At 42.2% G+C, this 12005-nt stretch overlaps 1 protein-coding gene across 1 annotated transcript; it reads left to right on the top strand.

Annotated features, from left to right (window-relative positions):
- The first annotated feature begins 2001 nt into the window (after positions 1–2001).
- Positions 2002–11825, top strand: fam98a (family with sequence similarity 98 member A). Its single transcript, XM_076743790.1, has 8 exons — positions 2002–2153; positions 2801–2949; positions 3256–3390; positions 7894–8075; positions 8503–8583; positions 8682–8798; positions 9994–10161; positions 10476–11825. Exons 1-8 carry the CDS (start codon positions 2116–2118, stop codon positions 11127–11129), a joined length of 1524 nt encoding a protein of 507 aa, XP_076599905.1. The 5' UTR covers positions 2002–2115; the 3' UTR covers positions 11130–11825.
- The last annotated feature ends 180 nt before the right edge of the window (positions 11826–12005 follow it).

Below are 12005 nucleotides of genomic sequence, written 5' to 3'. Positions count from 1 at the left end.
TAAGGTGGCCTAGTACTATAACTTCAGTTTTGTCCGAGTTTAGCATGAGAAAATTGCATGTTATCCAGCTCTTTATGTCCTGGCTGCAGTAGCAGGAGAGTAGCATGGAGCTACCCAAACAACTTGAATTCTGATTGATTCTTTTTTTTCTTTTTTTTTCCCTGAAAAAAGTGTGTCTAAAATTCTGCATGTGAGGAGACAGCAAATTCAACTAAGTAGTGATCGGACAGAACCATATCCGTGACTGATGAAATGTCAACAGAAATTCCCTGTATAAAGATATGAAGAAGAAGAATCGGGGGGAGACATTCCCCTTTATTTGTCACACACATGCACATGCGGAACACTGCACACGAGGTGAAATTTGTCCTCCGCATTTCACCCATCCTGGTTGTCCCTCCTCCGCGGCAGACCAGGAGCGGTGGGCAGCTAGACCGGCGCCCGGGGACCCATCTTTGCCGTCATCATTGGTCAGGTGGTGATCTTCTTGCATGTTTTTAGTGGGGGTATATTTTTTACGGAGGATACCCCAGGTGAACACGGGGAGAACATGCAAACTCCACACAGAAAGGCCCTCTTTTTTGCAGCAGGCACCGAAGCCATGGTGGAGGACACACCCCCGGTGCCCGCAGCGAGAATCGAACCCGGGACCTTCTTGCTGTGACGCGACAGTGTTTCCACCGTGCCACTTCTTCTTCTTCTTCTTTTGACCACACCTATGAGCTTGTCCATTGATATGTTGTATGAAGATCATCCAATAGAAAAGTCAGTACTCCTTGTCACCTACCTACCTTGTCAGTATTGTCTGTATTATCAATGTGAATCAATTTATCAGCAACAATGATTTTCGACTGATTGTATGTCTCTTCAACATGCACATTCTGTCATCTGTTTGATACCCTGTATTCATCAATTTATTACATAACAAACTGTCACCATTTCTTGGAGAAGGTTCTACAGGGCAAGAGACTTGGGAGACACAGTCATCTAGGTTTGCTGGACATAAAGTAAACTTTCCATCACCTGACACCTGCTTCTTGCTATGGTTTCTCTTTGCACACAGTTATAGCTGTCATAGATTCATTCTGAACCTTCATCATTACTTGAATATAATTTGCTATATCAGTGCTGTAACACTAGAGTGCTGTATTAAACTAAGAAAAAATATTTTTTTATTGTGGAAAAAGTTTGATAACAAACCCTAAAGATCAAAGGTCTGTTTTATGTCAGTATGGTTGTTTCAGAAATTAAAAAATAAGTTTTCTGATTTCTACTGCAATTACATGGAAACTGACTGTTTAAACAGCAGACTGGAAATGTATTGATGAGGATATTTTAATCAGCTAAAGCAATGAATGCACTGTCCTCAGAAGCAGCTTCAGATTTGTGTTAGTGCCCTTTGATGGTTTGGGCATCAGTGCAATGCTGACTGGCAGTGTAGGCTGGGGCAGAGCGAGGGATGATGCTGGTGTGGTCTGACGTGAAAACTCTGGTCAAGCCTGGAGCAGCCTTGGCGTGGCCTTGGAGAACAATGTGCACCATGCATTGTGGTTATTGTAGGCCTTGTACATTCGAGCAAAGGGGAACACTACAACCCTTTTTTATTTTCTCTGGTCAGGGGTACCACTAATTTCAAAAACATTTGCATCTCTCTACTGCATTGACAGAAGACTTTTATGATAAGGCCATCTTTCCAGTGGTAAAATTCCCCTTTAACAGTGGGCATGCCGTGATGAAAGAGCATCATCAAGTCTCAATGTGGGTACACTGAGAAAGTGAACATGTTCTTCTGCAGTGCACAATTTATTCTGTGCAGAGACCCATTGGAACTGAGGGAAAACTGTCATTAATCTCTCAATCATACTTAATCTAAAATAAGCAGCGAAAAACGGAAACTGCTGAGACTGCTCTCTACCACAATTTTCGCGTGTATAGACTTGTACCAATGCTGTTGTTCTGACTGAGGGGGCAGCAACACGCCATCGCTTCGTCTAGACTGCCAAACCAAAGAAGAAGAAGACGAAGTAAAACGTGTATGCTATCAGCTGAGCTGGCTCATGTGGAATACCCTATTTGACAGTACGTAATTTTGGAGCATAACGAAAGATTATCGGGATGGAGAATGACATTCTCGTCTCTCTTGAGGATTTAGGGTAAGTCAGAAAACGCCATATGTCGCTGTATGAAAAAATATGTGCAAAAGCTGGCAGTGTAATGACCAGCCGTGCCGGTCTTTCCCCACTTTAGCCTGTATAGCCACTACAGTGTAGCTTGTTTTAGCCAAAGGGCTAACTTGCTGTTGTAGCTAACGTGAGTTTGATGGCGATGGATTTTTTCCCCATAGCCATTTATGTGCGTCATAGCGAACTCTGTGCGCACCGGTATCACTAGACCTCATTACAGTCTGATTTTACATGTCGTGCCACAAGCTGCGTCAGCAGAATGGGCTCCTGTCATGGTTCATGCCAGGATAACCCCAACACATTTCTGTCTGTTTACTGATTCTTGCAGCACTTTGCCAAGATGCATCATTTATTGATTCAGTGAAATATCCGGCAGCTTCTCACACGTCATCAGGGGAACCAAGCTCTGTTCGGCATATACGAGCAATGAGGAAGACTTCTTAAAATAACCAGATTTTAAAGTGTGGTGTTGTTTCATTGGTAGTGTCAAACCTGGCTCTGCTCACTGAATCAAACCTCAGTGTTACTTATTGTAACTGCTGGCAAGAGAAGAGTTGTGGTTGAGAGTGAACGTGGTCTTATGTTGTTTTAAGTTTCAGTTCTGTGTGTTACTGTAGGTACCAAGGCCCTCTGTTGGAGGAAGGAGCTCTGGATTCTGCTGTGAGCAGAGGTGCAGCTTCACCTGAGTATACCAAGCTCTGTGCCTGGATTGTCTCAGAGCTTAAACTCTACTGCAAGCTGGAGGAGAATGTCCAGGCCACAAACTGTAAGACATGTTGCATTATTCAGTAAAGTTGCCTCTGATGCAGAAGCAAGAGAGCACATTGAATCAAATGGTTCTACTAGCATCATTTCCTCTTCCTGCTAGTGGAAGGTTGATGGAGAAATGAAAAGTAAAATATATACTTCTGTTAAATGACACCTGTTATGGTTTGGGTTTGTGAGTAATTAAGGAAGCCATGATGTCAAATCACTAAGCTTTTAACTGTATTGCTCAGAGTGGGTATGTGAGATTTAAACAGATTATTTGTCTGTCTTGTCACCTCGTGTTTGGTGTGTTTACCACTCCTAGGTCCGAGCGAGGCAGAGAGCTTCCAGTTGGAGATGAGCGGTCTGCTGTCAGAGCTCGCCTGTCCTTACTCTGTCCTCATCAGCGGAGACATCACCCAGAGGCTCCTCAACAGGACAGACTGTCTGCTGCTCCTCAGTATGATAAAAGCACTTTGCAACACCTCAGTTTAAAGAGCAAGTTAACCCTAAATATTTAAATAAGAAGAAGATAGAACAATTGCTTTTCTCCTTGGGGAACACTACATTTTTTCACTCTGTTATTTTTTCATTTACACACACAAACCTGAAATGCACACACGTACACAGAGGACATACACACATGCGTAAGTGGAAATATGTTAGAATAATGGGGCAGCTGCATAGCACAGTGCCTTCCTCAAGGGCATCTTAGCTGGAAGAATAGTTTTGTTGTGTTGACCTGTGGACTGAAAGGTTGAAGTGAATTGCACTTTATGCCAACTGTTCTACCACACCCACCTGTGATAAAGAGCCTCACAGTCATATTGTGAAGTGCTTTGCAGCACAGGGTTTGGCATTTCATGCAGCCACCACTAGATGGCTGTATTAGCAGCCTGTGTGCAGTTACCTTGTCAAGGCTCTGTACACCTACACAGGTGTTTTCAGTTATTCTGGCTGAGCAGATCTCTGCTCAGGTGGACAGAGGATGGAGCTCTGTTGAAATGACAAAACAAAGACAAAAGTAAATCTAACACAGTCTGTACAAGCCAACAGAGCCCTGAAAGAGGTCCTATTGGGTGTCGGGAACTTAAATGGTGCCACACTTGTGCCAGATGTTTTTTTTTTGTATTAATTGTTTTTGTCGGCGTCAGTCTTGGCTCTTGGGTTGGAGTGAACAGGGAAGCTTTACTGCTTGATTTTAATAGCTAATTTCACCCACACTGTCTATATCAAGCCTGAGTGCTTTGATAATGAGCCAACCATTTGTATAAAGATATGGTCATATTACATTAGTGCAATATTTCACTCCAACACTACAGACTGCAGCATCACCCTCGCAGGTTGTTTACAGTTGGTGAGAGCAGTGTTCATGTATTACGCGTGTTGGAGCTGGGACCTTTTTTTCATGGCTCAATGTAGGGCAGTTTCATTAAATTGAAGGATAATGTAACTGTATTTTCGAGTTACAAAGTTGGATGAACTCACTTCCCATCATAGCTGTGCCCAACTTCCACCTGAGCAAAAGGTGGAGGTGGAGCTAACACTGTCAGTGATAGCTTGGTTTCACTGAAGTGTTCAAGTGAGCGAGCATGCATTATATACGCACTCCGGAACTGATGCATCTAAATGGAATACAGCCAACATTGTTTAGAACTACGGCTTTGCTTTTCCTACCGTCCAACTTCAGCAGTCCCATGTCCAAATCTCTGCTGTTAAAAGGACCTGAACATCTCTTAAACTGGTACAAGTATGTCCCTTTTAGGGTCTCATCCCAGTAATCGTGTTCAAATCTGACTGTGATATGTGATGATGTACTGCCTTCACTTGCTTCACTTTGGAGAACATTGTAATCCCAGGGAAAGTGAACAAAGTAGCATCTTTTGTTTATTGTATTACATCTGTTTCAATACCAGTATAGGCTGTTAGCTTTCATTGGAGGGGGTTTATTTTGGCAGCTAACTCCAGCTTAAATAGTGCATGTCGGATTTTGTGAAGATTTTGATTATTACCCCCACACAGCATTTAGCACTGAAGCTGATATAACTTGCTTCACTTTACTCTGGGTTTCACAGAATTGTCGAGTAGTTGGCTGTCAGAACCACTGGTCAGCACTGCATTGTTGTAGAATAATTGTTCATCTGTGGTTTTTTCATGGTGCAGTACGTGAGGAAACAGTGGCAGTGCATCAACAGCAGATAGATGGGCATGGGGCTGCTGAGGGTCTTCATTGACAGTTCACAGCTGTCATGCATGACTTTAACACTGTGCAGTGTGTGCGGCTAAAGCAGCAGACATGCATCTGGACGCAGAAATAAACATGGATGTACGTCCGTGCTTGACTTCAGTCAAAAGTATGGAAATACTTTACCAGAGGAGGCAGATTTGTTTGAAAATCATTATCTACATTATGCCATTTTAAATATTCAGAATTCATGTTATTTATAGAAGGAAACACTCACTCTATCCCTGCAAGAACGCAGTTGCATTATCTGATGTTGGTCTGATACTGACCCAAATAGCTGGGTGGGTATTGGCGACAGTGGGGCAGATATGTGGACGTTCTATTCAATTCAATTCTTTATGTTTATGTGCACACACTACCCCGTGTGTCAGCAGCACGCCAGGAGTATTTTGCCAAAATGCAGCTGCAGTAAAGAAATGTAACAGAAACCTCACTCACCAGCACAAAAATGAAACTACATAAACCACCATGCTCTGCACAGGCACATTCCAAACACAAACCAAAAAGTAACATTTGCATTTCAGAACATAAAACTGCAAACTTTGCCATCTACTCAGTTCAGCAGGCGTTATGGCAAATGGGGGCCGTCGCCAATAATGCAGTGCGAGGTGTGCATGCCTGTTGTGGAGATGCTGACTGTGTCTCCTCCAGGAATTTCCTACTGTTGTTGTCAGCTCTTTTTTCTTTTCTTTTTTTACCCAATGGTATTGATGAAATTCTCTAATTAGTCACGCAAAGGTTTTACGCCACCATTTGCAATTAATTAATTTTTTGTTATTATTCCAGAGTGTTTATCTGCATGAACTCAAGTAGTAACAAATGAGTGCATTACTGACATTAACAATTTAACGTACTTGTGCATTCTGCATAAATGCAACTGGTCAAAACCAATGACTAAATTTGTTTGGATGAGTAATTGATTTGTTTTAAAATGGGTTGTATTCATTTGTAGTTATTTACAGTTAATAATACAAGATTGAAACCAAATCATAGCAATCAATTATCATTACAAATAGTCTGCAAAGATTGCTGTTTGCACTGTTTGCAGGATATAAATGCATAATGTAAACATAGAGCTGTAATAAAAGGCCTGCTGAAGAATTCTGTTTCACACCAATGCTAATGGCCTCCATAAGAACACAGCAGGTCAGTGTTCAGTTCAAGCCGGGAAGGCAGACGTGAGCAAATGATTAGTTTAAGTTTTATTGAACATTGTTTCGTGTTCTGTCCTTGTTACCATCACTGTAGCTGCTATATATTAGCTCGTCACTTATTTTTAGTTGGTTTTAGTCTAATGCTTTTGTTTGTTTACTGTATTTATGCACTTGTATCTCGACTTGTATATCTTTATTTAAGTAGCTTATGACCTATTAGAAAAAAAAACTAATATTGTCAAATGTTTGCTGCACAATTTAAGTTATATGCCAAGTGATCAATCAGGAAGTGGTATCTTAATTTTAAAAAGAGAACTACAGAGCTGCTGACGGGTGGAAGATGCAGACAGGTCAAGACTACACTTTAAGCTACAACATGTAAAATCATACTCCAGTTATATTAAAACAAGCAGTACAGTTTATAGTGAATCGTTTCACAACAGCATCCAAGAAACTGTTCAAACTGTCATCTAACAGGAAGATCTAGGGTTCGGGTTACCTCTATGGTCCCTCCCAACTGAAATAAAATGGATCCCCATCATCAGTGATATCAGTTTCAGCTGTGGGTTTCCTGCTGTGACATGTCATAATGTTTGGCACTGGAATGGCCTATGACAGGTGGATTTCCTGCATGTCTTTGTGAAGAGCTGAATTCAATAAGCCTTAATTACTTTCCTGGCAGGACTCTGAGCTGAGACCATTTAGTCACCTTTTGCAACCATTTTTGGAGACAGTGTGGCTAAATTTTAGTTCTAAGAGCACCAGTGCGACTTAAAAGTAAGCCATCTGTTTGTTTTTTACAATCATCACGTCAATCAACAGGAGTAGTGTTTCTGCTGGTAATGTTTTGTGGTGGCAGGCTGCCACAGTGATTAAAAAAAAATCACAAATACAAAACATTGTGGGATCTGAATAGGCCACAGGTGGCTGTTGCAGCTTTATATCTGTGAGACCTGCCTTCAAATTGCCCACAAGTGACGCTGTACAGAGCCGTAATAGCAGTTACTTTTTGAAGTGTCTCCAGTTGGTCTGTCGAGCACTGATGTCTGTTACTTGGATTCAGGTGACAGCATCTCAAGGAATCATGGAGTAATACACGATCCTGATGATAAACAAAAACAAAGCAAATCCTCTTTCCCAATACAAATACTTGTGTGCTCCACATATAGACAGTGAGAAAGAGGAAAACACATTTGTTTTCAGTAGATCAGTTGATGGTTTGTATTATATCTGGTTTTAGCTGCTGCTGCAGCCCCTCCTTTAAAAAGTCACGTAAAATGACATTCTCTTAAGGCACTTTGCTTCCTAGTCTTTTCCTTTAAAATTAGGCAGCACGTTGTTGTTTCTGTAAACTGCCTATTATTATTTCTCACCAATGCAGTTGAGATGGAAAATACATAAACTCTCATTTGGGAGCACCACTAGTGTAAAAAATGAGTCTTGAGTCCTGCCTGGTGACTTTTTTTGTCAGTTTTTTTGTTTATTTAATTTCAGATAGCACTGAAATCTAAGCATCGTGTAACAGCAGTTAGAATTTAACTAAATCCATTTTTTTTAATCTCAGCCTTTCTGGTGTCTGAGTTGGAGGCATCAAGGATGATCCTGGTTAATAAGCCCGAGAAGAAAGCCCAGGAGTCGGGCAGCCCCTTGTTCCTGGAGCTGAAGGGCATCTGCATGGCACTGGGTATGTCCAAGCCTCCAGCCAACATCACCATGTTCCAGTTCTTCAGTGGAATTGAGAAGAAGGTCAGTTGATGACTCAGCCAGATGGTGTGCACTCACGAGATGAGCTGAACATTTAGGCTGGTTAAACCTGCTTTTGAAGCTGCCTGTTCTCTTTCATTTCCTGACAATAGCTGCTGAAACACACCTCGTGAAACTACTGTGCAGTTGGATTGTAATGTGTCCCCTACAGTTTAATCTGATTGTTTAAACTGGCTTCAAGAGCTACAGACCCAACACAGTTCTTTTTAAATTGCAGTATTAGATGTGACTTTTGTGCATCATAATGATGTGAAGCCAGTTTCACTGCATTTTCTGTCCTCACAGGAAATGCCTATTTTGGAGACGAAATCAAGTTGTACCCATTTCTGCTTTTGTCATTGTGGTTTAATGTGCTGCATCTGTTCTATGCTTTTAACTGTCCATGCACTCACACTACACACATCTACAGCTGAAAGAAGCCATAAGCAGAGTCCCACCAAATCACGTAGGGGAGCCTCTGATGAAGAAGGCCCTTGGACCCGTGCACTTGGTAAATACTCAAAAACAATATAGAAATACTGTGTAATTGAGGAGCACTGCATAAATGAATGATCGTATGCATGAATATACTCCCTCCTTGTTTTCCAGGAAAAAATTGAAGCTATAAACCAAGCACTTGTAAATGAGTATGACGTGAGAAGAAAAATGCTGCTGAAACGTCTCGATGTGACGGTGCAGTCTTTTGGTTGGTCTGACAGAGCAAAGGTATGTGGAAACGTCCAATCCTACATTTGAAAAGGGCACAATACACTGCTGTTTTTTTCTAACCCCATATGATCCATGTAAACGGAGCCTCCTGGCACTGCACCTAAACCTTATTGTCATTTTGAGTGAATGGACAATTATTTTCTCGATTATTGTTTGGTCTGTTAAACAAAAAAACTTCTAAAGATTCTTTGTGCACAATGATGTAATAAGAGGAAAATAAGCTTGAACTGTCAAATCTTTGGCATTTCTGCTTGACAAAAGATTAGTCTATTGTACATATATTGGCTCATTTTGGCTGATTTTCTGTCAGTCTACTAAACTTTACCATATTCTGAACTGAGTGCAGCCACAACAACACTTCTGAATTCTATATAAACACCAACATGACTTGATTCTGTATCAGGCCTGTCAGTATCTGATAAAAATTGTTCTTGTTCACATGTGTCGAGTATGATTTGAAAGATCTCTTAGCTTTGTTTCTTCAGTGTTTCTGCAAGATGTAATGGAAACATTTTTTGGTTCTTTTTTCACTGTTCCTTAAATTATTGTGCGTTGACCTAATTTTCTGCAATATGAATGAATGAATTCTGGTGGTAACACTGTCGCCTCACAGCTAGAAGGTCCCGGGTTCAAATCTCGCTGTGGGCACCGGGGGCGTGTCCTCCACCATGCCTTCGGTGCCTGCTGCTCGAGGAAAAAGGGCCTTTCTTTGTGGAGTTTGCATGTTCTCCCCGTGTTCACCTGGGGTATCCTCCATAAAAAATACCCCCACTAAAAACATGCAAGAAGATCACCACCTGACCAATGGTGACAAAAGGAACTGGGTCCCCGGGCGGCGGTTGGATGGCAGCCCACCGCTCCTGGTCTGCCGCGGAGGAAGGACGACCAGGATGGGTTAAAGGCGGAAGACAAATTTCACCAGTGCATGGCGTGTGTGTGCATGGATGTATCTGTGTGACAAATAAAGGGGATTGTCCCTCTGATTCTTCTTCTTATTATTTTTTCATCATACCATCAAAATGGTCCATGCTAAATGAATTACATGAGGCACAATAGTGGGACATATGAATAACAGTGACTGGTGATTTGCTGCAAACCGCATTCTTCATGTATATACAGTATTTGACTGATGTCCTTGATGTATTGGCTTTACAAAAATGAATATGACTTCCTTTTGTATGTTTTATTACAGACACATGCTGAAAAGTTGGCCAAAGTTTACCAGCCGCTGCGTTCTGCCCTCGGGACCAAAAGCAAAATTTCTGTTGCCCACCTTCTTGCTGCTCGACAAGATTTCTCTAAGATCCTCCGCACAAGCAGCGGCAAGATCAGAGAGAAGACTGCGTGTGCCATTAATAAGGTGGGTTAAACACAGTGTGGTCACAAGATGTTTTCTGTTTCTGTTTCATTTTTGATTAAGGCTTTTTTTTGTCCCATTTCTCTGTTCATAAGACACATGCAAAAGTCTGTTGTGATGCGCTTAAGCTTGCAGACTAAGGGCTTGTGTCCATATAGTGTTTTTCTGTGGCAGAAAAGTGCTTGGGAGCCCTTTTTTAACACATCAAGTTCAGTCAAACCGACAGAAACTGAACCTCATACAAACAAAAGACTGTCAAATTTGACTAGCGGGCTTCCTTTTGAACTGTCCTGTTGTAACCTTTGTCCTTCCCTTAGGTTCTAATGGGCCGAGTGCCAGACAGAGGAGGACGACCCTGTGAGATTGAGCCTCCTCCTCCAGAGATGCCCTCCTGGCAGAAGCGTCAGGATGCTCCCCAAGGTGGAGGACACTATGCTGGGAGTGGGCATGGAGGCAGCAGGGGGGGCTATGATCACTACTCCCAAGGTGGCCGAGGAGGATATGAGAGAGGAGGCGGAGGAGGACATGGAGAAAGGGGAGGCAGAGGAGGCGCCAGAGGGGGGAAGGTGCAGGGAGGCTGGGGAGAAGGAGGTGGAGGAGGGAGAGGCAATTACAGTCAGGGCCACTATCAAGATGCAGGAGGTCATCAGGGGGGAGGAGGGAGAGGTGGTTACGGAGGAGGAGGGAGCAACCAAGGAGGCTTCCAGGACTCTGGTCACCATGGAGGAGGAGGTGGTTACCATGACAGTTACCACCAAGATGGAAGCTGGCATCATGAGAGAGGTGGCGGTCGAGGAGGTCGCGGGGGCAGGGGTAGAGGGGGTCGAGGAGGAGGAGGACAAGGAGGGGGCTGGGGAGGGAGAGGAGGTCAGAATTTTAACCAAGGAGGACAGTTTGAACAGTTCTTCCAACATGGTGGGCAGCACTACAACCAAGCTGGCTTTAATCAAGGCAGACACTACACTAGTTGAAGACCGTGGGGGCATCGCAGCAGAGTCCACTCAACTGCTTTTCATGCGTGAACAGATTTTAAATGCCTTATCATCTTGAATTTTCAGCACGGTTGAAAGTTGACTGAAATGTTAAATGAGGATCTAGGACATCTACACATACAGATACTGTATATACTCACCACAGGCTGTTTGGGAGTTCTCGTTTTACTATAGACGACTGTTCTAATGTAGTCCTTTGCTTTTTCATACTTGTGTGTTCATGTTTTCTCTGCCTCCTCAAAATGAGTGTTCAAGCCAACAACTCTGCTATAAATGGTTGATCGATTAGTTGGACTCTGCTGTTTTGACCTCCTTTTGACACTTAACAGATGAGTTAGCCTTATATGGAACATTTTTTTTGAAAGCAGGAAAAAGTCCTAAGATTTCACTGTTGGTGCGCTTGCTGTGTGTCCGACATGAGAAGTGCACCTCATTATTTCATGTAGGATTCTTGAAATCCTGAATAGTTTAATTGAATTTTACAGTTACTTGAAAACAGCTTCATCTTTCCAGTCTACATTTTGTTTCAGTAGATTTGACTGGAATCTCCTTTGTTACTTATTTAAAAGATGTCATCTTGTACTGCTCATGGAAGATTGTGTGCATACAAATATGGATGTTGGAAAGTTTGCATGGACGTGTGAATGAGCAATAAAATCTGAAATGAGAACATGATCACTTTTTCATTCAGTGGGTTAATTATCTAGTATAATACAAAAATGAATTAGCTCTGGCATATGAATTGATTGATATTGGAATTAATTGTAATTACTCTGTATTGTTTGTTGGGATAGAGGAGGTAAAGCCAATCAAAGTTTTGATAGTTAGTTAGTTTGATGGTCCAGCAGTACATGA

The sequence above is a fragment of the Chaetodon auriga genome, chromosome 11, assembly GCF_051107435.1.
Source record: "Chaetodon auriga isolate fChaAug3 chromosome 11, fChaAug3.hap1, whole genome shotgun sequence".
Lineage (NCBI taxonomy): Eukaryota > Metazoa > Chordata > Actinopteri > Chaetodontiformes > Chaetodontidae > Chaetodon > Chaetodon auriga.
The sequence above is the reverse complement of the archived record's forward strand: the minus strand, read 5'-3'. Positions and strand labels throughout refer to the sequence as shown.